The 26,644-nt window shown below is 46.7% G+C and overlaps 2 protein-coding genes across 13 annotated transcripts in view; one reads left to right on the forward strand and one right to left on the reverse strand.

Annotated features, from left to right (window-relative positions):
* Positions 1–756: 756 nt before the first annotated feature.
* LOC115659119 (hemoglobin subunit pi) lies at positions 757–26,631 on the reverse strand. Of its 3 annotated transcripts, none has more exons than XM_030578938.1 (4): positions 26,107–26,631; positions 3,626–3,794; positions 1,645–1,849; positions 757–915 (listed from the first exon to the last, which is right to left on the reverse strand). In XM_030578938.1, exons 2-4 carry the CDS (start codon positions 3,718–3,720, stop codon positions 787–789), a joined length of 429 nt encoding a protein of 142 aa, XP_030434798.1. In that variant the 5' UTR covers positions 3,721–3,794; positions 26,107–26,631; the 3' UTR covers positions 757–786. The 3 variants fall into 3 exon arrangements, with proteins under 3 accessions (XP_030434798.1, XP_030434795.1, XP_030434797.1); XM_030578935.1 differs by lacking the exon at positions 26,107–26,631 and adding an exon at positions 25,803–26,092; XM_030578937.1 differs by lacking the exon at positions 26,107–26,631 and adding an exon at positions 11,875–11,921.
* The window catches only part of NPRL3 (NPR3 like, GATOR1 complex subunit), a 122,023-nt gene continuing 106,751 nt past the window's right edge, over positions 11,373–26,644 (forward strand). For 5 of the 10 annotated variants that reach the window (XM_030578918.1, XM_030578921.1, XM_030578932.1 and 2 more), the window contains exons 1-2: positions 11,840–11,978; positions 19,854–19,923. In XM_030578918.1, coding sequence (XP_030434778.1) covers positions 11,861–11,978; positions 19,854–19,923 — 188 coding nt within the window. In that variant the 5' untranslated portion in view covers positions 11,840–11,860. Of the gene's footprint in view, positions 11,459–11,564; positions 11,979–19,853; positions 19,924–26,644 lie in introns of those variants that run through there. The other 5 variants (XM_030578923.1, XM_030578930.1, XM_030578920.1 and 2 more) reach the window with 4 other exon arrangements.

Consider the following 26,644-nt stretch of genomic DNA (forward strand, 5'->3'; position numbering starts at 1 on the left):
AAAACAGAACCAGGCTCTGAAGTCCTACTAGAGAACTTTCCTCTGCTTTCACACAGCATCACAGCTACACTTGTAGTGCAGTGACTTTGTCTAGCCAGGCAAATCGGTTGGGGTTGGAGTTTCTCAGAGATACTACCAGCCTGGCTCATCCCAGGGTTCTCTTAGCCCAGGATGTTTCCTCTGGCAATGGTCAGCACCAGCACCAGAATATACAAAGATCCCTGCACTGGCAGTTCTGGTATAGCCTGCCCACACAGGAATTTCTTCCTAGACCCTTTCATTAGAGGTTGTCTTATTTCCTGAATTAGGAGGGTTCTATGCCTTAAAATGTTGGGTTTGGGGGAATCTTATTTAATGTAACTTCTCTTTATCAAGGATGTATCTAATTATTTGTGAATCTGGGTAAGTTCTTGGCCTCAATGAGATCTTGTGGTAATGAGTTCAACAGGCTAATTGCGCAAAAAACATTTTTGTATTGGTTTTAAATTTGCTGCCCTTCAGTTCAATGTGTGATGAGAAAAGGGTAAATAGAAGTGTTGTATGTGGATCCCAGATAATTAACCCCTTAGTATCTTATAGGGAATGTCAGAACACCTCCCATTATGAACAATGATGTGTGGCTGGAGCTAGTAAAGATTAAAGCACAGAGATCATGATGGCTAATTGGCATATTTATTGACTTGTTGTTAAGGACAAAACCCATCTGTGGGGATTCATGAAGCATGCATGATGAGGGGTGGGAATTCCACTCCTAGCTGCCATGGCCTCGTGATCCAAAGAGACAGTTTATCTATACTTTGCAGTCAACACCGAAGAAATCTGGGACAGGAACTTGTCCCATGCAGCATGGACTTCTGGGGTGAAGTCGTTGGGAAAGTGGGCAGCAACAGAGCACAGAATGCAATGGGAAAGCAGCTGCAAGAGAAAAGAACAGGAGGAAATCAAATGGAACTGCCTGAAATAACATTCCTCTGGCTGGTGAGACTCTGGCCTTTAAAGAATCAAGCAGGAATCTCCTTGCCAGTTACACAGAGTCACCTCGTGGATATGAGCTATTGTCTGAGAAATCTGCCTTCTGGACTAGAGAAAAATCATTGCTCCCTCTTTCCCCCCACAAAAGGGGAATACAAAGTAACTGTAAATTACCCTTGCATTTATAGAAGGCCTTTCATGCAGGAACCTCAGAGCCCTTGGCCAAGAACTGTCAGTATCATAATCTGGGGGGAAGATGAGGCACAGATATGTGATGTGACCTGCCCAAGATCACACAGTAAGTATATGGCAGAACCAGGAGCAGAAACTGCTCTACTCATTCCCAGACTGGCGTGCAAACTCCTGGACCACGGCAGCACTCTCAGGATTGACTGTTCCCAGCAAAGGCAGGAGTCTTAGCAAGCATAAGAGGGAACAGCCCAGGACTTCCACAGCCACTCTGATTAAAGTGAAGCTGCAGCCACACTTCCAAGGTTCAGCATGATAATAGCTTCACCTCTGAGCTGCAAGGCTTAGTCCTTGCTGCACTCTGCACTACATGGGGAAGTATTCAGTGATTAAGCTCCCATCAGCTGAAGTGGCCTGGGCCCACTGACTCAGTGACCAATGGACTCTCTTCACCCTCTGCCCTGCATGTAGGAATTCACTCACCTTGAAGTTCACTGGATCGACTCGGAGGATGTAGGCATGCAGCTCGCTAAGTGTGGCCAAGGCACCTGTAATGTTATCGATGTTCTTGACAGCCTCACCAATAGCACCCAGGACCTTGGAGCCATGGCCATGAAGCTGAGCAGAACCTTGGCTGAGATCAAAATGGGGGAAATAGGTCTTGGTCTGGGGGTAGCTTGAAAAAAGCCTGGAAGAGAATATTAGAAATGGCTTGAGCAATGGAAATTGCACTGAGCAGCTGACACTGAGAAAGGGGGCCCTGTGACCCTGGATAAACACTCCCTTCTGCTCTTCTAGTCCAAAGCACTAGAACTGATAAAGAATGGATTAGAGAAGATCTGTGAGCCTTAGACTTTTAATGTCCTACTGTAACCTGTACTAAACCATGAGCTGAAATGGTGCTGGAATATTCAAATGTTACAGGCCAGCAGTTCCACAGAAGCAGTTTGTAGCTTATTTCTTTATTTTAGGAAAAAAATGATATCAGACCAAATCAATGGAATCACACCAGAGAGGTTTCTGGCCCACAGTGACTAACCAGATGTAGTGGGAGCCTAGAAGCACATTTAGATTTACATGCTGAAAAGTATTTTAAAATAATTTTAAACTTACTTTCTTTTTTCTTTGAACTAAATAACCTAATACCTCCACACAGCCACCTGCACCTTCTGTAGTATATTTTCTTCATCAGAACGAAGTTTGTATTTCCTAATGATAGTTAGCAAAATTCACAACCTTATAGTGAATAAACTATATACAGAGATATTTCATTGTCCAGAATCTTTGCTTTACCTACTGTAAGTGGGGCTATACATCCAGAAAGGACCATCAAAAAAATTAAAATTAACTGGCTAAATAACACAAACCTGGGACTATTGTCTGAAGAAACCAAGCCTGGTTCAATCAGCTTCCAGGTTCTTTCCCTCCCCTTTGTGTCAGCTTGTTTAGTTGATTAGTTTTAGATGGATTTCTACTGGAAGGAGCATAGGTTGGGTCATTCCCAAACTTCAGCCGGATTCATTTGAAATGGGATGTTTGGGGAAAAACATCCTCTTCACTTAACATAAACTTCACGTAAAATACAGTCTCCCAGTTCTGCCAATAAAAGGCTATGTAGTTGTATTTACAGCAGACCCTCTGTGGACCTAAGAGTCCATGTGGTTTGAAGTGATACACGCTCCTAGGAGATGGTTACTACTTTTCCTACTAATCTGTTACACGTCAAATGGAATGTTGAGATATGTTTCAAGCAATCTGCTTGAATGCCTTGTATATTATCCATTCTCAAGCATTGCTCAGTACTTGCCAATATAAATTGCATCATTCACATAATAAAACCCACATCCATGCCTTTTCTTTTCATGTTCAGCTCATAACAATGATAACCTTTGCATTCGGCAAGATATTATCTGGGTATTAATGACAATGTGAAGTCACTCTCCTGAACTCTCAGCTGGCATTCATAGAAAGACTTATACAAGTGAATAGAAAATTACATTCTCTCTTTAGAAACTATCTAGTAGGATTTGATAGCAGGAATATTATTCTCTGATAAATTCTAGAGTTTTAAAGTAATTTCTATAGAGCTCTACCACATTCTTCTAGACTTTCCATGAAGGTTATTCTCCAAGAAAAACTGAGGTCCTCAATCATCAATGTTTGAATGATATACTTTAAAGTCTGCCCACTTAAGGGTGCCCAGTAGCCAACCATCATTGTATCTGATTTCCCCAGGCCTCTGAATTACAGGCCCAGATTCACCCCTGGCAAAAGCAACCGCTCAATTATTATCAATGTTGCTAGGCCCACTTACAGAAGTGGTGAATTTGGGCCACTGACTCTAATGAGAGTCTCAGGGCCTGATTCTGATCTCATTCATACAAGTTTTACGCTAGAGTAAGTTCACCAGTCTGAGATCAGAGATAGGCCCACAGTATCTAAGCAAAAATGCTGCATTACTTACCTCTCCAGCGACTCGGTCCCAAGGGCATCAGTTTGGGAAGCTATCTTTCCCCAAATGGCAACCACTGCAGCCTTCTCAGCTTGAGTCAGAGTCATCGTTGCTGGAGCTTGTGAGATCAGCCTTCTTACAATGGAAACTTGGACAGGTCTGTGATGATTGCGGTCACAGCCTAAGTTATAAAGGGGAAAGGGAGAGCAGAACTTGGCAACTGTCCATTGCCATTGGTCACTTCTGGGACCCACCCAATGACATGGGGCTATCTTATCTCCCTATGAAACAATGCCTTGCCCTGCTCTGGATTGTACACTGGGAGGTCTTATCAATTTGTCACATCTTAAGCAGCAATGGGATGGCCTGGGGAAATGAACTGGCCACAGGGCTCGGATGAGCAATCGTACAGTATGGGGGAATTGTAATGACAAAGTGGAAAATGTCAGGCCAAAGAGCATGGAGGGAATCATCATGTTTTACAAACATGCTAAAAGGCTTAGAGAGAAGTGACAGATCACAATTTTCCATATAATACATGGGACAGATCAGGATGTGCTAAATGCAGACTGTGGGTAAAATTCTGGCCACGCTGAAGTCAGTGGGAGTTTACCCTGTGTTGCTCCTGCAAAGAATTATTTACTAATTACACAAGGACATTACTACATAGCACTAGTTAAAAAAATTAATCACTTCAGATCTAAAAACTCTTATGAAAGTAGCAGTAGTAATCAGGGCCAGCTCTAGCCATTTCGCTGCCGCAAGCATGGTGGCACGCCGCAGGGGGCGCTCTGCCACTCGCCGGTCCCGCGGCACCGGTGGACCTCCTGCAGGCGTGCCTGCGGATGCTCCACCGGAGCCGCGGGACCAGCAGAAACTCCGCAGGGAAGCCTGCGGGAGGTCCACCAGAGCCGCCTGCCGCCCTCCCAGCAACTGGCAGAGTGCCCCCTGCCGGCATGCCATCCCAAGCATGCGCTTGGCACGCTGTGGCCTGGAGCCAGCCCTGGTAGTAATGATACTTTGTACAAACACCTTGCTGAATTAAGTAGGGTTCCTCAGAAACGTGTGTGTGTATGTGAAAATTATTATTATATACTACCTCTATATCTACAGAATGCTTCTGAGCCCCAGATTTCAAACTGTCTGAACCATGCTGCCTTCTTGCAGTAAAATAGCAGGCACCCAGAAATCAGTTTCTGAAACCTATAATTCATTGGTGTATAGCAGTGTTTTGCACACTTGGGACACCGCTTGTGTAGGGAAAGCCCCTGGTGGCCGGGTCAGTTTGTTTACCTGCTGCGTCCACTGGTCCAGCCGATCACAGCTCCCACTGGCCGCGGTTCGCTGCTCCAGGCCCATGGGAGCTGCTGGAAGCAGCGCGGGCCAAGGGATGTACTGGCCGCCGCTTCTACCAACTCTCATTGGCCTGGAGCAGAGAACCGCGGCCAGTGGGAGCTGTGATCGGCTGGACCAGTGGACGCAGCAAGTAAACAAACCAGCCCGGCCTGCCAGGGGCTTTCCCTAAACAAGCGGCATCCCAAGTTTGGGAAACACTGGCGTATAAGTATCTCTCTGGAGCTCATTCCTGGAGTATTTGATTCTTCAGGTCTTTCATTCCTTGACATATAATTATTACTATTATTTATCCTTTATATTGTGCTATATAGTATATATATAGCACAGAAGGCCCCAGTCAGGACTGGGAGTCCATTGTGTTGCATGCTGTACCAACACACAGGAGGACCTGGTTCCTCCCTGGAAGAGCTCACAGTCTCAATACACAGAAACAAGTAAGGTGTGGGGGTGAATGAGGAAGGGGATGGCTGGCATATGTCTACAGGGCCGGCGCTTCCATTTAGGAGGCCTAGGCAGTTGCTTGGGGTGCCAGGATTTGGGGGGGGCGGCATTTTGCAGCTCTTGGCGGCAATTTGGCGGCGGGAGGGCCCGTCTGCGTGCCGAGTCTTCGGCGGCAATTTTGCAGCAGGTCCTCCACTTGCTCTGGGACCCCACCGCAGAATTGCCGCCTCCGACCAGGAGTGCGGAAGAACCCCCACCTAGGGCGCCAAAAACCCTGGCACCGCTCCTGTATGTCTAGAGTCATTAGGCAGCCAAGAGGGGCTGGAGGAAATGCTAGGCCTTGTGGTTAGACACAACTTCAAAGAAATGCTCCTCCGGAGAAGAGTGCTGACATGATTGCAAGGAACCCTTTGTCCCAGTGCCTGTGACACAGGCTACAACAGACCCATATGCCACCAAGGTGAACGTATGAAAGCAGTGCACACAGCTCCCCTCACCCTGCCATACTGACAGAAGGCCACAGACAAGAAACTGCCACAATCAGCCAAAATTAATATCCTTGCACCTTGCCACAACTGCAGTGTGATGACTCATATACACAAGGCAGCCCCTGACAACTGCCCTTTCCCCTAGAGGGGATTGGTGATTTGTGAAGATCTATAATTTGTGGAGGGTCAGGAGAGATGCTGTACAATCCACTCCACCTTGTCGGGACATCATGTTTCACTGGGAAACTATCTGAACCACACGATCTTTGGGGAATAGATTTAAACCCAATGGCTGCTGCTTTCTGGAGAAGGTAATTCTGTCTTACAGGGGACACCTTCCAGGGCACTAGTAGTGCTTGGGCCATTTGTGTGTCTCTGAGCTTGTCCAGATTAGGGAAATCTCCACTAATCATAGAACAATAGGGTTAGAAGGGCGTGGGTACACCTGTGGAAGCCTCTAATGGAGACACACTGCACCAGTGCAAAGTGAGACTTGCGTCAGTATAACCTGACCTGCAAGGGCTTGCCTGCACTACAGGCTTTTGCAGTGTGAGGCTGCACCAATACAACCCCAGTGTGGATGCTCTGCACTGCTGTGAAACTAGAATCAAGCACCTCAGTGTAATGTGTCTACACTGGGGGTTTGTACCATTGCAGAGTTCCCCAATCTAGACAAGCCCTCGGCAGGCTTCATTTGCTTCTCTAGCCAGAGCATTTAGTCCTCCTTTAGCTGTGGTAGATGCAGAACTGGAAGTGCTTCCCACTAACTGCTCCTAGCTGCTAGCCTCCACAACAGCTAACGGCACAGGGATGCCATGCATCATTATGCAGGGCCCCCTGCCACTGGTGAGGAAGCAGGCTCTGTGCCTATGCTGTGGCAAGCATTACTACTCAGGCCTGTTTAGGAGCATAGGAGTCACTGCTGCTCCCAGATAGGAGCATACGATTAGCAGGTGTCTTCAGTTAATGAGGAGAGAGGCTGCCCAGCAGCAGGAGGTTTCCCTGTGTGAGTGCTGGAGCCCTAGCAGCAGTGACTAGTGCAGTGAAGGCTGGTGGCTCAAGTGTTTCCATTCTGATCAGACTGACTCTCGAAACCCTTCACTGTTGGAATGGGCATTTCCTGGGCCTGTTCTCTGCCTGTGGGTTTTTGTTGTAAGTTTGAGCCCATTATGGTCACCATATTTGGTATTGGGAAGGAATTTTCCCCCGGGTCAGATTGGTGGAGACCCTAGGGGGTTTTCACCTTCCTCAGCAGTGCAGGGGACGGGCCACTTGCAGGTTTAAACTAGTGTAAATGTTGAATTCTCTGCAACTTGAAGTCAAGCCATGATTTGAGGAGTTCAGTAACTCAGCCACAGGGTTACGAGTCTATTATGGCCTGCAATGTTCAGGAGATCAGGCTAGATGATCATAATGGTCCCTTCTGACCTCAAAATCTATTAGTCTGTAATAATAAAACCTTGCAATATTTTCTTGAACCTTCCTGGTAGAGTAGTGGCTGGAGTGGGAATTTGGTTGGGAAATAGGCCTCATTGAGGAGAAGCGCCTTTGAGTTTTCTGAGGAGAATTGGTTTTGACTAAGCAAAGGTACGAAACTCTGAAAATTGCTCTTTGTGCTTGTGCGCCAGGCTTTGAATGAGGCTTGGCATCATCTGGATGGCTAAGTGAGCAATATCGTCAAAAATGCCCTGGATTCTGCCACATCCAATGTGCCCCAAGGGGGCTCTTGTGGACCCTTGGCACATTCAGTGCACACTATGTGAAGGAGATGAGTGATTCCTAGCAGCTCATGCCAAATAAAACCTTATGTGTTAGAGGGCACAACCAGCCCGTCACCACGGAGGCCTTATGTAGCAGCATATTGGGGAGGAGAAAGGAGGGGAATGAAGCATGGATGAGTGGGGGAGGTGGCAGAGCTGGGGCTAGATGATTGCTGATGTATCCTCACATCTTCCCCAGTGCCCTGTGGACTTAAGTAGAGAGGATCTGGCCCAGCTACTCAGGCTGGGCACTAGGCTCAGGACTCTGGAAGTGCTGAGCTGCACTGAATGAGTGAATAGTGCTTCCCTTGAAATTTCATTTATTACAGGCCTCCTTTCTATACTTTGTCTTTATTCCTTTCAAAATATTATATACAATGTTAAAATTACAGTGCACTCCAAAGCTAGATCCCCTTAACTCTGCCCACTTGTGCATATAGCATATGACACAGCCCTTAATTATATAATCACATCCTCCAGTATCCAGGAGCCCTCTGCCTCATAAAGCAGGTGAGGAAGGCTGCACACAGTGCAGTTACTAAGAAAACTGGCATTAAAAACCATTTATTTTCTCCATGGAAATTAAATTCTAATTTTAAAATGTTTTTAATAATTGCATTATTTGTAAATAGACCCAATGTTCATGTATTTGTATCCACGAGTCCCCACTCCACTCGTTGCATGCTACAATCTGCACAGAGGGCCAAATTCTTTTCTCAGTCATAGGATTAATTCCATTTACTTCACTGCAGATGTCACTGGGAACAGAATTGGCTGAGAATGATGCAGGGCTTCTCAGGGTCTCTCATTCACTGTTCACTGTCCAGCCTGAGCATCAAAGAGGTAGGGGCCCTGCAGAAACCATTGTCTGATCACATAACTAAGGACTGTACCATAACATGCAGGCACTGAGGTCAGGTCTCCAGCACAACTGTAACTCTGAGTATTGTGTCCATTTACAAGGAAATTTGCATGAAGCAGAATTTAATTAAAACAAAACACAGCAAACTGTGACTGTTCCAATTAACTTCTGAACACTAGAACTGCAATGAGGCAAGACCTCCAGTCAGCAGAAAAGCAAGGACAATGCTTCATTTGTTCAACTCTCAGATTACATGTGTGTGTATAAATTTAGGGATTTCCCTTTGTAGGGACCAAGAACTCAATTTTGCCAAAGATCCTGTGGAACTAAAAAGTGCAGCTGAGCTGTAGAAATAATGCACAACACTTAGTGTGCTAGATCTTCAAAGCACAGTATACATATATTTTCTCCCCACGAGATTCCAACTTAATACATATAAAGATGTACCCACAGAAGACCTCCGAATACACCCAGGGGTACGCATGTACCCCTGGTTGAGAACAACTGCACTATGTCACTCAACAGGCAGGCTGACCAATAGATAGAAGTGGATTGTCTCACTTTTGCAGACAAAGGCAAGCAATGAGGCTTGGGGATCCACTTCAAAGTAAAGGTTTATCTTCCAAATGCTTTTCACCATAATCTCAGTGACCACTTAATACCAAAACAGAACTGGATTTCCAATGTACTGCAGGATGATCAGGGATAGTAATTCCTCCAGGACCTCATCTGTGGCACTGTCAGTTGATTCCAATTCATTTCAACTCCAAATAATTTTGAGACCATTATGTTTTGAAAACCAAATCTTGAAAGTGGAAACCAAAGTGTGATGGTTTTATGGTGTGGCTTCATGCTCATCCTCAAACTGCTGTTTTATGGCAGGCTCTCACCCCAGAGTTCTCTGCCTCAGCTTCCCCTTATGGACTATCAAGAAATTCAATGAGGTTTCTATACAGTGAACAGTACCTCTTCAAAGGCCAAACATGGTATGCAAACAGGCCTTCACTCCTGTATCATAACTGAGTGATGGGAAAGAAAATTAGTCTGCATGCCTCCACCTGATTCCTTCCATCCAGGCTCTTCCTCAGTAAGGCCCCCTCAACCCAGAATCCTCTTCTAGAGTCAGGTCTCCTGCCATCCACTGGGAAAAGGTTCCTTCTCTGGATTCAGGCCCGCTACAGAGATCAAATCATTACAGCTCTTCCATAGAGGAGCACATAGCTCCCCAACAACCTAGATCCCTTGCCACTAGCTGGTAAGATCCTTTCACTGGAACTAGGACTTTGTCCCTCTTAGTCCTTTCAAGACCTGCTCACCCCAGCAGCACCTCTCCTAGGTCCCCTTTCCTGGTAAACTCTAACCAACTCCCCTGCAAATTTTCTCTCCTCAGGAGCTTCTCTGATTTGAGAGCCCCTGACTGAGCTTTCATAAGCCTTTATTAGGCCTAGATGTTCCTTAACTAATTAACTGCCACCCAGGCACTAGGCAGTTACCTACTCATATGGAACTGAGTTGGCCCATTCTCCTTAGAGGAGCCTGTCTCAGGTAGATTGAGTGCCTGAGCCTCTGATGGATCAGCTACCCTGTGACAGGCTTATTAGACTTTTTGCTGTAATTTAACTACAACCTCTCCCAAAGGTAAATGACAAGCATCTCTGTAATTTCTAATCTTTTAAAATTAATATTTTGCTTCAATGAAGACAAACTTGGAAATTGTAGCACAGTTAACACAGTTCAGGACACAAAGAATGCTCTTTGGAGATAATATGCCTGCTCTTATATCTCTCTCCAACAAATATCTCACTTGGACAACATCTACTCCTGCTAAAATCTTTATCATCCACCTCACAGAGAATGGCAAGGCAGATAAAGCACTCAGCAGTGTGTCCATCCACCCCCTGGCTACCCATTTCTCTTTGTATGCAGCCTCTGAGAGGGGATCCTGCAGAGCTAAATCCATATTAAGTATGTATTACTTTGCTGCTCAAAGCCAGCTTAGTCTTTATTAAAGTAGCTGTATATAGCAAATTGATAGAGGAGTTTTTATGCAAGGTATCCAGATGAAAATACAGGTCCTTTTCAATTGTAATCCCTGATAATGGACATTGTCCTGAGCCCAATTAAAATTCCTTAATATGAACTGGAAATTGTTTGGCAAACAGAGAACTGAAAATAAAGATTAATGGTAAGGAGAGTAGTATAAAGTGACGTACAACAGGCAATAATGTTTTCATTAATGATCTAGAGAAAGATATAAATTCAACAAGGATTGCATTTGATAGGAAAAGCTAAATCAGAGTCAGACCCACAGTGCACAAAAACCCAGAGAGATTGTAACAGTGGAGTTTGGGCAATAAGATCAGTTCTAATGAATGCTATATCAAAGGAAAGGAAGTATCAGCAGATACATGTCTCTTTTTGATAAAGGAAATTCTCCCCCATGGATTTCAGTCTGGAGTATATGAAATGAGTCCCACTGTGAGGGTCACAGGCCTTGTGCCTAGGGCAGGGTATCTGGGGGCATTCTCACCCATGGTGGCTATGTTATCTGTTGGCAAGAGGCAATGACACGGGATTTGGGGAAAGGAGCTGAGGCATGGAGAAAGAACAGGTGATGCTTCTGCTAGACATTAGTCAGGGAAGTACTGAAATGCTGGCCACAGGGATTTGTGTACGCTCGAAAATCACAGTTATAACATATTCATTAGTACAAAGTGAAACACATAGTGTACACCAGGGCTGGTGTGTTTACGTTTGTGTTTGCTGGCTGTGGTTAACTCCCCAGCTCAGTGCAGAATCCACAAGGTCTTTTCCTCCAGCCTGGCCTTGCTGCACTGCTGGGTGATGGCGGGAGATCTGCAGGGCCTGGGCCGGTGAATGGAACTGTGGTGGAGAATCAACGGGTGTTAGCGCAACGAGGGGCGCGAGCAGCTGGGAGGTGAGCGGCTGCAGGGTCCCGCAGGCTGGGCTGGGAGCTGCAGTGGCTGGCAGGTCCCAGGCTCTGAGCGGCAGGATACGCACAGGCTGCTGGGCGCGGGGGAGGGGATCGCATGCCTCACACGAGCGGGCCCAGCCTCGGGGAAAGCGTCGCTCGCTTCGCCCCACACCGCCGGCCCGCAACAGCCCGCGACCTCTGGACCGGATCAGCTCGAACCGGCGGCGACTCAGCGCATGCGCGGAACCGGAAGTCCGCCGGTCTTTGCTTCTTTAGGGCCTTTCTATGCTACTGAGCTGAGGCGTCTCTATGGCCCGCGGCTGCCGCGCGCTCGGGGAGCTGTGAGGGAGTGGGGAGTGGCGGCGCTGCCGCCGTCGGCTGCCTCGCGGGGAGCCGGCGTGGGGGATGGGTGAGAGTACCAGCCCCATCAGCGTGATCCTGGTGAGCTCGGGCAGCCGCGGCAACAAGCTGCTCTTCCGCTTCCCCTTCCAGCGGGGCCCGGAGCACCCGGCCGCCCAGGCCGGTAAGTGACAGCGCGGGGCCACGTGCCGGGCGGCCGGGCGCACGAGACTGGAGCGGGCCACAAGGCCTCGGGGCCTCGTTCTCTGGGCCTTGTCGCGCGCAGAGCGGCCCGAGCCCGCCCCTCGCGCTGTGTGGGCCGGTCCCGCGGGGGACGGCCTGGCAGCGTGGCCAGCAGCCGGACCCCTCCCAGGCACACAGGGGCTTGTTTCCAATCCCAGGTCGGGAGGCTCGGCCCTGGGGAGAAGCCCGGCAGGGCTGAGTGGCAGGGAGCCGAGCTGGAGGGGTGAGGGGGCCAGTGGCCGGGCGATGATGGGGTTCCTGAGGCTAAGGGAAGGGAGCCGAGCTGGAGGGGTGAGGCGGCCAGTGGCTGGGCGATGATGGGGTTCCTGAGGCTAAGGGAAGGGAGCCGAGCTGGAGGGGTGAGGCGGCCAGTGGCCGGGCGATGATGGGGTTCCTGAGGCTAAGGGAAGGGAGCCGAGCTGGAGGGGTGAGGCGGCCAGTGGCCGAGCGATGATGGGGTTCCTGAGGCTACGGGAAGGGAGCCGAGCTGGAGGGGTGAGGCGGCCAGTGGCCGAGCGATGATGGGGTTCCTGAGGCTAAGGGAAGGGAGCTGAGCTGGAGGGGTGAGGCGGCCAGTGGCTGGGCGATGATGGGGTTCCTGAGGCTAAGGGAAGGGAGCCGAGCTGGAGGGGTGAGGCGGCCAGTGGCTGGGCGATGATGGGGTTCCTGAGGCTAAGGGAAGGGAGCCGAGCTGGAGGGGTGAGGGGGCCAGTGGCCGGGCGATGATGGGGTTCCTGAGGCTAAGGGAAGGGAGCCGAGCTGGAGGGGTGAGGCGGCCAGTGGCCGAGCGATGATGGGGTTCCTGAGGCTACGGGAAGGGAGCCGAGCTGGAGGGGTGAGGCGGCCAGTGGCCGGGCGATGATGGGGTTGCTGAGGCTAAGGGAAGGGAGCCGAGCTGGAGGTTTGAGGCGGTCAGTGGCCGGGCGATGATGGGGTTCCTGAGGCTAAGGGAGAGGAGCCGAGCTGGAGGGGTGAGGGGGCCAGTGGCCGGGCGATGATGGGGTTCCTGAGGCTAAGGGAGAGGAGCCGAGCTGGAGGGGTGAGGCGGCCAGTGGCTGGGCGATGATGGGGTTCCTGAGGCTAAGGGAAGGGAGCTGAGCTGGAGGGGTGAGGGGGCCAGTGGCTGGGCGATGATGGGGTTCCTGAGGCTAAGGGAAGGGAGCCGAGCTGGAGGGGTGAGGGGGCCAGTGGCTGGGCGATGATGGGGTTCCTGAGGCTAAGGGAGAGGAGCCGAGCTGGAGGGGTGAGGGGGCCAGTGGCCGGGCGATGATGGGGTTCCTGAGGCTAAGGGAGAGGAGCCGAGCTGGAGGGGTGAGGCGGCCAGTGGCCGGGCGATGATGGGGTTCCTGAGGCTAAGGGAAGGGAGCCGAGCTGGAGGGGTGAGGCAGCCAGTGGCTGGGCGATGATGGGGTTCCTGAGGCTAAGGGAAGGGAGCTGAGCTGGAGGGGTGAGGGGGCCAGTGGCTGGGCGATGATGGGGTTCCTGAGGCTAAGGGAAGGGAGCTGAGCTGGAGGGGTGAGGGGGCCAGTGGCTGGGCGATGATGGGGTTCCTGAGGCTAAAGGAAGGGAGCTGAGCTGGAGGGGTGAGGCGGCCAGTGGCTGGGTGATGATGGGGTTCCTGAGGCTAAGGGAAGGGAGCCGAGCTGGAGGGGTGAGGCAGCCAGTGGCTGGGTGATGATGGGGTTCCTGAGGCTAAGGGAGAGGAGCCGAGCTGGAGGGGTGAGGCGGCCAGTGGCCGGGCGATGATGGGGTTCCTGAGGCTAAGGGAAGGGAGCCGAGCTGGAGGGGTGAGGCAGCCAGTGGCCGGGCGATGATGGGGTTCCTGAGGCTAAGGGAGAGGAGCCGAGCTGGAGGGGTGAGGGGGCCAGTGGCTGGGCGATGATGGGGTTCCTGAGGCTAAGGGAAGGGAGCCGAGCTGGAGGGGTGAGGCAGCCAGTGGCTGGGCGATGATGGGGTTCCTGAGGCTAAGGGAAGGGAGCTGAGCTGGAGGGGTGAGGGGGCCAGTGGCCGGGCGATGATGGGGTTCCTGAGGCTAAGGGAAGGGAGCCGAGCTGGAGGGGTGAGGCGGCCAGTGGCCGAGCGATGATGGGGTTCCTGAGGCTAAGGGAAGGGAGCCGAGCTGGAGGGGTGAGGCGGCCAGTGGCCGGGCGATGATGGGGTTGCTGAGGCTAAGGGAAGGGAGCCGAGCTGGAGGTTTGAGGCGGTCAGTGGCCGGGCGATGATGGGGTTCCTGAGGCTAAGGGAGAGGAGCCGAGCTGGAGGGGTGAGGGGGCCAGTGGCCGGGCGATGATGGGGTTCCTGAGGCTAAGGGAGAGGAGCCGAGCTGGAGGGGTGAGGCGGCCAGTGGCTGGGCGATGATGGGGTTCCTGAGGCTAAGGGAAGGGAGCTGAGCTGGAGGGGTGAGGGGGCCAGTGGCTGGGCGATGATGGGGTTCCTGAGGCTAAGGGAAGGGAGCCGAGCTGGAGGGGTGAGGGGGCCAGTGGCTGGGCGATGATGGGGTTCCTGAGGCTAAGGGAGAGGAGCCGAGCTGGAGGGGTGAGGCGGCCAGTGGCCGGGCGATGATGGGGTTCCTGAGGCTAAGGGAGAGGAGCCGAGCTGGAGGGGTGAGGCGGCCAGTGGCCGGGCGATGATGGGGTTCCTGAGGCTAAGGGAGAGGAGCCGAGCTGGAGGGGTGAGGGGGCCAGTGGCCGGGCGATGATGGGGTTCCTGAGGCTAAGGGAGAGGAGCCGAGCTGGAGGGGTGAGGCGGCCAGTGGCCGGGCGATGATGGGGTTCCTGAGGCTAAGGGAAGGGAGCCGAGCTGGAGGGGTGAGGCGGCCAGTGGCTGGGCGATGATGGGGTTCCTGAGGCTAAGGGAAGGGAGCCGAGCTGGAGGGGTGAGGGGGCCAGTGGCTGGGCGATGATGGGGTTCCTGAGGCTAAGGGAAGGGAGCTGAGCTGGAGGGGTGAGGGGGCCAGTGGCTGGGCGATGATGGGGTTCCTGAGGCTAAAGGAAGGGAGCTGAGCTGGAGGGGTGAGGCGGCCAGTGGCTGGGTGATGATGGGGTTCCTGAGGCTAAGGGAAGGGAGCCGAGCTGGAGGGGTGAGGCAGCCAGTGGCTGGGTGATGATGGGGTTCCTGAGGCTAAGGGAGAGGAGCCGAGCTGGAGGGGTGAGGCGGCCAGTGGCCGGGCGATGATGGGGTTCCTGAGGCTAAGGGAAGGGAGCCGAGCTGGAGGGGTGAGGCGGCCAGTGGCTGGGCGATGATGGGGTTCCTGAGGCTAAGGGAAGGGAGCTGAGCTGGAGGGCTGAGGGGGCCAGTGGCTGGGCGATGATGGGGTTCCTGAGGCTAAGGGAAGGGAGCTGAGCTGGAGGGGTGAGGGGGCCAGTGGCTGGGCGATGATGGGGTTCCTGAGGCTAAAGGAAGGGAGCTGAGCTGGAGGGGTGAGGCGGCCAGTGGCTGGGCGATGATAGGGTTTCTGAGGCTAAGGGAAGGAAGGAGGGAGAGCAGCAGAATAAGGACAATGGCCTCTATAACTGTAGACAGACTCCGAGAACCAGTGGGTAAGATCCCGAAGGAAGACAACCTTAGAGGAAAATCTCAGTTCAGGAGAGGTGGGGCAGTGTTTTCCCCAGGAATTGAAATTAGGAGGGGTCTTGGAATATTTGGATGAGGGCTGATAAGGGTTGAGACCGGGAAGGCAAAGGTGGGCTGTTTCATTACCATTTTATTAGATTTAACTCATGTTTTAAAATCATCACAAAAATTTTAAGTTGGCTGCTCAAGCCTACTATGAAGCACTATATCTACATCCATCTTGGTTTCTTGTTGTAATTTTGCACTCGTTGGAGTCTTTTTGTGTGTCTGTTACTTCCAGTCCTTTATGATATGCTCATGATCAGGCAGAAAGCGACTTTTTCAGGACACAAAATTCTATTCATTGAGGGAAAAGAACACTCAACTGTAGCTGTTGTGACTGTGAGTAGCAAGAGATGAATTCCTACTTCTTTCATCCCAGGAAACATAGCACAAAGATTGGGTCGAACCATTAGTGATGATAGAAAAGTTGAAGTTAGAGAGAAGCGTTTATTTAAATACATTCAAAACAGGAGAAAGACAAAGGAAAATGTAGGTTTACTGCTTAGTGAAAAAGGAGAGCTAACATGACATCAAGAAAGTTGAGGTGTTTAATGCCTATACTGCTACAGTCTTCACTAAAAAGACTAATGGAGACCAAATACCAAACACAGAAAAGACTATTATCATTCTGGGGTGTATTAACAGGAATGTTGTATGTATGTAGATAATTATCCTGCTCTGCTCAACACAGGGGAGGCCACAGCTGGAGTAGTGTTCAGTTCTGGGTGCCACACTTTAGGAAAGATGTGGACAAATTGGAGAGAATCCAGAAGGGAGCAACAAAAATGATAAAAGGTTTAGAAAACCTGACCTGTGAGGGAAAGTTAACAAACTGGGCATATTTAATCTTGAGAAAAGAAGACCAAGAGAAGACCTGATAAGTCTTCGAATATGTTAAGGACTCTTATAAAGAGGATGGTAGGACAAGAAATAATGGGCTTAATCTGCAGGAAGGAAGATTTAGGTTAAATATTATTAGGAAACACTTAGAACTAGTTAAACTCTGGGGTATTCTTTCAAAGGGCATTGTGGAATTCCCGTCCTTGGAGGTTTTTAAAAAGCAGGTCGAACAAGTGCCTTTCAGGGATTCTCTAGGTTTACTTGGTGCTGCTACTGTGCAGAGTGCTGAACTTGATGATTTCTCGAGGTCCTTCTAGCCCTTCATTTCTATGATTCTATACACTGAATGTTTTAAAGCTGCAGCTAGGAGGGCTAGAAACCAACTTCATTATTATTTGTATTGCAGTAGTGCCTAGAAATTCCAGTTTTGGAGCAGCCCCTGTTGTGCTAGGCACCAGACAGACAACAAAAAAGACAGTAGTTTCCCTATAAAAATGGGGATAATGATACTGACCTCCTTTGTAAAGTCCTTTGGGACTTATATACTGATGAAAAGAATTATAAAAGAGCTAGGTATTATTTAGTATTTAAAGGAAAGATGAGGTTCTTGCCTAAGCACATTCCTCTGGGACTTTAAGAAAAATACTGAATATTGTGAGACTCATGATAAAATTGTAAGAGTTGACAGCACCAGGATTCCAAAAGGTTGATGGGTGAAAGACCCAGCAAAATGTTCATTTGCAAAAGTTAAACACTCTTTTTTGTTTTCTCACTTGAATAAATTATCTTTATCCGAAGGGTTCCCAGAAGCCAGTGCAATGAGCATCTGAGCTATTCACACAATTGAATGTAGCTTGGAGAAGCACGTATGATGAGTTTTATGTTCTAGTACACTTAGTTCAATTTCCATTCCCTCCTTTTCCAGTTACTCATCATTCTAAAGCAAATTCCTTTTTGGGCTGACATTTTGAGAGCCTGGTCTTAATGTTTGGTCTAAATGTAAAGCGTTTAAAGGCATAGTAATTTCACCTCTACCCTGATCTGATGCACAGTGTCATTGTGGCTGAAGACAAAAGTTCTCTATGAGCTACTCTCAGTCTGTTACCGTAGAATACTGCTGGTTCATGTTCAAGATCTGTCTGAGGTAGAAGAAGCCTTCTGATCGCTTTATTCTTTCCGCCAAAGGGTAATGATGGACAGTTGCTTCCTTTTATAGATTCACCGATTCTAGTGTCAGAAGGATTTATGATCATTTAGTCTGACCTCATGTATAACACAGGCCAGAGATCTTCTCCAAAATAATTCCTAGAGCAGATCTTCTAGAAATTCATCCAACCTTGATTTAAAAATTGTCAGGGATAGAGAATCCACTATGGCCTTGGGTAAGTTATTCCAATGGTAATTACCCCCACCGTCATAAATTTACCTTATTCCAGTCTGAGAATGTCTAGCTTAAACTTCTAGTCATTGGATCGTGTTATACTTTTCTCTCCTAAATTTAAGAGCTTATTATTAAATATTTGGTCCTCATGCAGTTACTTATAGACTGTAATCAAGTCATGCCTTCACCTTCTCTTTGTTAAATTCAAGGAGCTCAGTCTGTTTAGTTTATCACCATAAGACATCTTTTCTAATCCTTTAATCATTCTTGTGGCTCTTTTCTGAACCCTGTCCAATTTATCTACGTCCTTCTTGAACTGTGGATACAAGAACTGGATGCAGTATTCCAGCAGCAGTTGCACTAGTGCCAAATACAGAGGTAAAATGACCACTCTACTCTTACTCAAGATTTCTCTGTTTTTGCATCCCAGGATTGCTTTAGGCCTTTCAGCACAGTGTTGCACTGGGAGCTCGTGTTTTGCTGATTATCCACTACGATGCCCAAATCTTTTTCAGAATCAGTGTTTCTCAGGGTAAAGTCCCCCATCCTGTAAGTATGGCCTATAGTCTTTGCTTCTAGATGTATATGTTTACCTTTAGCTGCATTAAAACTCATAATTTGCTTGCACCCAGCTTAGCAAGCAATCCAGATTGCTCTGTATCTGTGATCTGTCCTCCTTAATTATTTACTACTCCCCATTTTTTGCATCATCTGCAGACTTCATCAGTAATAATTTTACGTTTTCTTCCAGGTCATTTAATAAAAATGATAAATAGTATAGGATCAAGACTTGATCCCTGCAGGTTCCCACTAGAAACACACCGTTCTTCTCAAGAGCACTCACTTATAGTGTTCCTTTCAGGGCAAGGCTGAGCTCCCATAATTAACATCTGTTAGATCTTTAGGGATGATTTTTCAACTCTCTAGGCTCAAATGCCATCAGTACACATAATGCCCAGCTCTATGTCCTCCTTTTCACCCCGGCTGGACTGTTGTTTTGAAATTTCCTAGATGTAAAATGGCTGGCTTTAACTACCCCAGGGAAGATCATGTGATAGATTTGGAAAATCTCGACAAAATCTATTCTGTGTAGGCTGAAAATGTGAGAGAGAGTCTCCAGTGGCTTCATATGTTCTGAGAATGCTTTGTTTTCCTGAAGGCTATTATACCTTGGTCTAATTTCAGTTGTTGGGTTTAGTATGTGGGTGCTGAGTGGTGGTGGTGGTAGTGGCCTGTGATATACAGGAGGTCAGACAGCAAAGCACCTAACAAGAGATACTAACTAAAGGCTTATTTGCTATCTGAAGGTCACATATTTTACCCTTTGATCTTTGTGCTAACCTTCCAATGTCATCAAATGGCATTTAACACCCATTGTAGGTGTTAAAATGTGATTTGCCAAGAGAGAAGATGTTTAAACCCTCCTTTGCATTATTTACCAAGATCAGCTGAAAGTTGTTTCAAAACTGTTTTTGTTTTTTTCTATTCTTGTTGATGGCATTAGATCTTTAGATTTCTTTCTCTGTGTAGGAGGACCCTCTGAAGAGGCTAGTCAGCTTGCTGGTTTGTGACATCAGAAACAATGATAATGACACCTGAGCAATAGTAAGGGAAGGGAGTTAATCAAAAGTTGTTTGTTTGCTCAATACCTATTTAATTCATATTTCTGTCAGATACTTGGGAAATAAGTTCTCTTCGTGAAAGTTTCAGCACCCCTTCATCTTCAGTTGAAGGCTGAGGATGCTTCCGGTCCTGTTTCTTAGACTATCTTGGCACAAAAACAGAGAAGTCAAGGCTGGATGTGTCTAATATAAAAAAGGAGGGAGAAAGGGCTTTTATTGTTCTTTTTTTTAAATAGAACACTTTTGGGCCTTCCTAGTACATCCTTTAGAAAAAGGCACAAACACACATTTTTTTTTTTTTTTGAAGCGAGGTCCTTGTTAAGCTATTCGAAATTATGTTCTTTTCCATTTGCTTCAGGTAAGCCAAGGAGCCGATATGCTGTGAATAGCACTAGTGACAACACAGAAGACCAAGATGGAGACTCCAGGTGAGGAAATTTCCCCTCAACCAAATATTTTAAAATAGAGGAGGAGAATGGCCCATTCTCCTTTCTTGCACACTAGTTAAGTAGGCAAATCCTCTTGTACTGTATGAAAGGAGATCTGCGAAGAAAAACTCAGAACCGAGTTAACCTCAGACAGATGTGCTGGATGCACCTACTAACCAGGCACTTCTCCTGAGAGTCAGAATGCTGCTGAAGGTGCTGTTTTTGAGACAAGATGTAAATCAGACATTCTAACCCCTTCTGGTCATTAAAGAGCCCATACCACTCTTTGAAAATAGGAGTGTTAATCCAGTGGCCTTGGTCAGATTTCAGTTCTACCCACCTGCATCTCCAGATGGGAGTTACAGTTGGATGCAGTGTTCTTCACTTGCTGCCTTAACTGTCATGCAGAGTTGTGCACAAATAAACTGGTGTGTTTCCCCAGAGGTAGCTGCAGTTCTTTGTTGGATGAAGTGATATCTCGTAAGGATACTAAAATTTAAACAATGTTTTTGGGATCCTTGGATGAAAAGTGCTCTGAAAGTGCTGAGTGTCCCTGCGTATTATTCAGTTTAAATTGATCTTTTAAACGTTCATCTTCATGCCGAGTCTCCTGCTTTGTTCTGGTTTGTGCATACCACAGAATTTATCACTCTGGGCTGTCACAGATGTTGGCAAAGTCAGCAGGTTTCCTGAGCTCACCCTTAGCTAAGTTGGTGTTCCCTGTGGCATGGTTTTTAAATCTTATGAAATAGTAAAAGGACAGGTTCTGTCACCCTTACTCCTGCTGAGGAGAGTGTTATTTGAAATTAGTTAGACTAATTACAGTGAAAGATCTTACTTAACGTGAGAGAAGTTGGCAGAATTGGACTGCAAAAGGGGAAATGTATGTCCCGATACTGCAAAGATTTAAGCACATGCTTACTTTTACTACCAAGAGTAGTCCCATTGAAATCAATGTAACAGTTCGTGGTAGTGAAGTTAAGCAAGTACATAAATCTTGGTGGCATCAGTGCTTTAGTTTTCTACAGATGAGAAAAACACAACTTGCTTGGGACTTACAGTAAATCTGTGTGTTGTCTTTTTTGGTATCTTTAAAAAGTGACGAGTCCTGTGGCACCTTATAGACTAACAGACGTATTGGAGCATAAGCTTTCATGGGAGCACATATTGTAGCACGAAAACTTATGCTCCAATATGTCTGTTAGTCTATAAGATGTCACAGGACTCTGTCGCTTTTTACAGATCCAGACTTACATGGTTACCCCACTGATATTTGGTATCTTTGGTGTCTTAGAACGCTGCAATCTGGGATGTCCTCAGTGAATCCAGTACAAGGCAGCAGACTCCATGGGAGCTAAAAACAACTTTTTTAGAAACTAGTATTTAGTTCTGTGCTAAACCTTCTGCACAGCCAAATTAGTGGAGCCATTCAGCATGTGTTTCTTTGGTTAACTCAGGTTGCTTTTGCAAGTCACTGTTAAAAAGTTTGGCCCTAGTATTTTGTAAACTATACTTGTAAAGCAAGGGAGTGTTGTGCTGCTTTTGGCATTTCAAAGAATTCTCAGAATGCCAGGAAAAGGGGGACGCTATTGGCTCCTACAGATAATGACTAACATGAGACCCAAAAACAGATCTCAGAGAACTTGTAATGCTTGAAGAGCTGAGTTACCAAAATCTCCCAAATCCCAGTTTTCATTGTATTGTGACCTTGTACGTTATTGGTCATTTTAAGGAAAAAACACATACTTAAAGATTCAAACAATTGGAGTTACTGGAATATTGTGTTCAGTTCTGGAGTCCACTTCAAATGAATGTTGAAAAATTGGAGAATGTCCAGAAAAGAGCGACCAGAATGATGTGAACTCTGGAAAACATGTCGTTCAAATACTTAAGGAGCTCAATGTGTGTAACTTATTAGTCATGGTGTGGAAGTACTTACATATGGAGAAGATTTTGGATAGTAGAGGTTCTTTAATCTAGCAGAGCTGATGAAAGTGCTCTTTGTGTACTTATGCGTCTGCATTCAAATGTGCAGAGGTGGCTCCATTTTAAACCTGCTAGCTGTGACAACGTCCTTTTCAGAAATTACACTTGAGTCTAATTCTTCCTTTGCCTAAGTCCTTCTCTGGCTCCCAGAATAATCAGTATTTTTCATATTAATCACATTTTTCACAACTTTCCTCTCACATGCTAATGGAAGGAAAGAGATAAGCTCTTGTCTACAGCTGAAGAACTGATACAACGGCTAGACTGATCCCCATCCACAGAAATGATAACTTATAGCCACAAGTGACTTCCTCCATCAAATTACTGCATGTGCTGTTAATGTACAAAATGTTTTCAATTTGTTTCCTGAAATGCACTAACTTTACTTCCTTCAAATATAAAGTCATACAAATGCCTTCTGTTTTGCATTTTTGTCTTGAAATATGGTGGCCGGACAGCTCCAGTTTTCAGATCTGTATCTTTCAATAGATTGTGACTCTGATTCTTCTTTTTCCCCTTATGTCATCATCTGCGGTCAAGTCGTTGAGCAAACATGCTCTCTCTTAGTGCTGCCATGGACAGCTGAAGATCCACCTGCTTATGTCCCTAACCTTCTTTGATGCGATCCATCCATCACTTCCTGAGCTTTTCCATGTTTACTACCATGCTATCATCCCATTCAGTCTTCGTCTGTTCCTCTTCATTCATCCTCTGCATGTGTTTGAACCAGGGAAGTCACACTTCCTGGATTTTGTCAGCCATATCAGACTTTGACTGCCATCCGAATGCTTTCATTTTGAAATCTGTCACTTTGTGTAACTCCTTTTATAGTGCAAAGACATCTTACCTTGAACAGCTGTAGGCATTGAATCTGCTACCTCTTCACCGCCCATGTTTCTGCACCATACAGCATTGCTGGGTGCACTATTGTTCTATAAGGTTGGGCTTTGTCTCGGAGGCATATGCTTGTGCACAACACTTGAGATGTTGTTCCAGCACTCCCCACTCTGGACTGTGTCTCATTCAAGCTCGCTGTTGAGGTACTTGAACTGGTCAATTTGTTTAGTCGTACTTCATTAATCTCTATATCCAGTTTCCCAGTGGCATCTCTACTGACCTACATGACCCCATAATCTTACTCTTGTTCATTTTTGTCCAGTGCCTGCTTAGCTGGTCATACCACTGGTTTACTATTTTCCCAAAGTCACCTTTTAAGGATGCCCTTAAAACTACATCATCTGCAAATAGCAGCTTTTCACCTTTTCCCGTTGTCACCAGTTTTTGAACAGATAGCGTGAACAGCTCAGATGGAACAGACACAGTGGACTAGCCTACTGCTTTTCTTCAGTTAATTCTGTTATTTTCAAAGTATATACTTTACATTTTCCTTTAAATGACAAACCAGTGTGATAGCTTTAATTGCCCTCCAGTGAACATAACTCCGTTATTATCAAACCCTTGAGCTGGGGAAAAAAATCAAATCTGCATTTAGCAGGAAAACTTTTAATTGGAGCAGGAGACAAGCTGCCAATAGTTTTATAGATCAGTACATATTACAAGTGCTCCCAAAGTGGAAAGAAGATAGTATTTACTTCATTAGGTTTTAGCAGTAGCAATCCTCACTGTTAGTGTTAGCTTCACCAAGAGATTTGGTGAGGCTGTGAAATAATTGTGTTTGTGGTCACAAATTAGAATAACTTGATTTTGAAGATTAGATTTGCTTTGTAATTTTATTTACTGATGGCATTACTGCAGAGAGAGTTAAGGTGGTTTTGGTGCCTGAATGCTGTATTTCCATATGTTAACATAATTGGATTTTTTAAAAATTTAGACATATCTCTTGAATTTCCTGGGTTTGTTAATGCTTGTTTTTGAGAAAATTACAGCATTCTTGTGATTCTTTCACCCACAGTTACTGGTATATACCCTCAGCCTGAACTTTATTTTAATATAGCTTTGTCTGGGATTTCATCTCCTTTTCAGAAGCAACTGGAGTAGCAAAAATACTTGCACTGTATTGTTAGTCACCTTCTCTCGGGAAGCTATCTAGTAGGATCAGCCATCTAGAAAACAAACTTTGGCTGACAAACATCTCCACTTGCTTCCTCCTAGCCTTCGACTATTCCCCTCTACCCAAATAACCCAGTTAAAACACATCTCCTCTCCAAAGTGGCTTACAAACATTAAATAATCATCACAACTGGTGGAGATTTGTATTAGCTCTTTTGCACAAATGGGAAAACTGAGGTACACAGGCTTTAAGTGACTTTCCCAAAGCCATAAGGTAAGGCTTGGTCTATGCTTAAAAAGTTTTACCAGTGTAGTTATGTCAGTTAGGGAAACGATTCTCTCCCTACCACAAGCTGTGCTGGTAAAAGTGCTAATGTAGATGCGCTTATATTGGTATAACCTATACTTAAGGCTAGTGATTTTAGATTTTAATTGATTAAAACACTCCCAATTTATCTATATCTATATAGAAATCAGTGTCTATTCAATAAATATTGCAAAAAGCCAGAAGTGGTTCATGTTGACTTCACCACTTTCCCAGTGTAGTTTGGTTATATAGGTGATGTCCCTGCTCCCTGGCTTTCATAAGGGCTTGTGTAGACGGGCCAATAATGCAGACTGCAGATTGCTATTTCTAAAACGTATTGTGCATTAGTTGGTCTGTGTAGACTCTTCTGATGCATACTAAAAGTGTGCTTTAACATGGTGTTGTTTGAAGCAAAACTGTGTTTAAAGCAGACTAGGGTACAAATGTGCTACATGCTAAACCAGGGGGTTCAACTTCAAAGATCAAAGTAAAATACCGATAAGTCGTGTTTATACATATAAAAATTAAAGTAGATCCTGTTTATACAAGAATTTTGGGAAGTACCCCAAAAAACGTATTACAGTATCAGAGAGAGAGCTCTGAGGAAAAAAGAACATTTTGGGGGCTTCTACATAAAACTCATTGTTAAGAATAAACCCCCAAGAATGAAATGAATGAAAATCTGAAAAACAGGAACTCTGTTTATCCTATCTGGCATAAACTATACCAATGTAAGCACTTTTATACCAATATAACTGTATCTACAGTGGGAAAGTTTTTGTCAGTTTAACCATTCTGGTATGGTTAAATTCGCAAAACTGTAAGTGTAGAAAGGGCCTAAATTTCTGGCATAGTAGAGTTCTAGGCACCAGACTGGAAGTCAGGAATTCCTTCCCAGCTATTACCAAGCTGATTCAGCTGGGACAACCAGCACATTCAAGGATTGCTGTGTCAACAACAGGCTTTTACACAAGTTGGCTCTCAAACCCTTGTAGCATTAAGCAATTACAGCAACATATTCCTTCCAGAGGGAAATTCACAGCTGTCTGCTGAGCTGAGGAGTCTGATACAGATAAGGCAATGCTAGTCCTGTAGTACCAGGAAACCAGCACCCTCCCTCTCAGCTCCTCATACTCCTTTACCCTCCACCACATGGAGCACAGTCCTTTTGCCCCATACCTGCTGCTTTAGTCTTTGGTTCAATAGTGAGAGCTATAAAAACCCATGAGACTGTCTTCCCCAGCTGTTGGGAGCATTCTCCCTATATCAAGGTTGTCGGTCTCATGTATGTACCTTTTGTTAATACACCTATTTTAACAGCTCAGAAACTTGTTAAAGTAAGGTACTGCTGAGCTGTGCTATAACAGCGTGTTATGGTGATGAGGTTACTGTGGCAGGCCCTTCCCTCCTGATTATAGGAACCAACTCCTATATGCACTCCCTTGTTAGCATTTCCAGTGAGACTCTCTCACCTTCAGAAGTGCATATCTTTTCCTCCCTACTTCCTGACTGGCACCTGCTCCCCTCTGATAACTCCTCCATATACTCCCTCTCTTTCCTTTTGTTAAGCACCTACCTGGTACCCCTTACGTGTATTCTTAGGTGCTTCTCTGAAGGGAGGCCCCTGGCTTTCCATCCATACTTTTAGACACCCATCCCATGATTCCACTTCTCTGTTCTTTTGTTACACTTCTCCCACTTGTAGGGTGCCCCTGGTTTTCTTTGCTGTAAAGTGTCCAGCAGGAGGCTGAGTTATCTCTCCAGTAGAATCCAAGTTGACATTTTGATTTCAGGTACAGCTTTTAACATGCGTAGTATAAGGCAGCCATGGCTTTATCTGGCCAAATTTTCAATTGCACCATCCACCTTTGGAAACATACCCTTTATTTTTATTCTTGAAAGAGAAGCATTTCTGTTTACTCTGTCCACTGGTATCTGGGAGCCAGTGCAGGAGCATCTGCTGCCATAGTGTACGAATAGCTGCAATTGAGAGCAGAGTCAGTAAGCGCCTCCTCTGTTTTCTTCATCAAATGGAGGGCTTCATGTTCTTTGCCACAAAACCCTTGTCATCTTACTCATTTTAAGGCTTTGATTGGTGACTGGTCCTGGCTATGAAATAAGCCAGGGATGGAACTGGCTGGAACTGGCTCTGCCACTGCTGTGAGTCTGGGCCATCTCATATGGGGAGATGTGTTTATTCGGCAATAGCAGCAGTTCCATGTGCAAGACCATCCAAAGGGCCACAAATGGGCATAAAATCCTCAGTGTCCTATGTCACGTCTCTAATCTCTGAGCTACACTGCCAGTGCCTTACAAGTTGACAACAAGGAGGGTTTGTGCCATATGATGCTGTGTGCAACTTTAAACAACACAGATGGGTTTTTGTAAACACCAGTAACAATCTGTTCCAGGAAACAA

This window comes from Gopherus evgoodei, chromosome 10 (assembly GCF_007399415.2).
Source record: "Gopherus evgoodei ecotype Sinaloan lineage chromosome 10, rGopEvg1_v1.p, whole genome shotgun sequence".
Taxonomy (NCBI): Eukaryota; Metazoa; Chordata; order Testudines; family Testudinidae; genus Gopherus; species Gopherus evgoodei.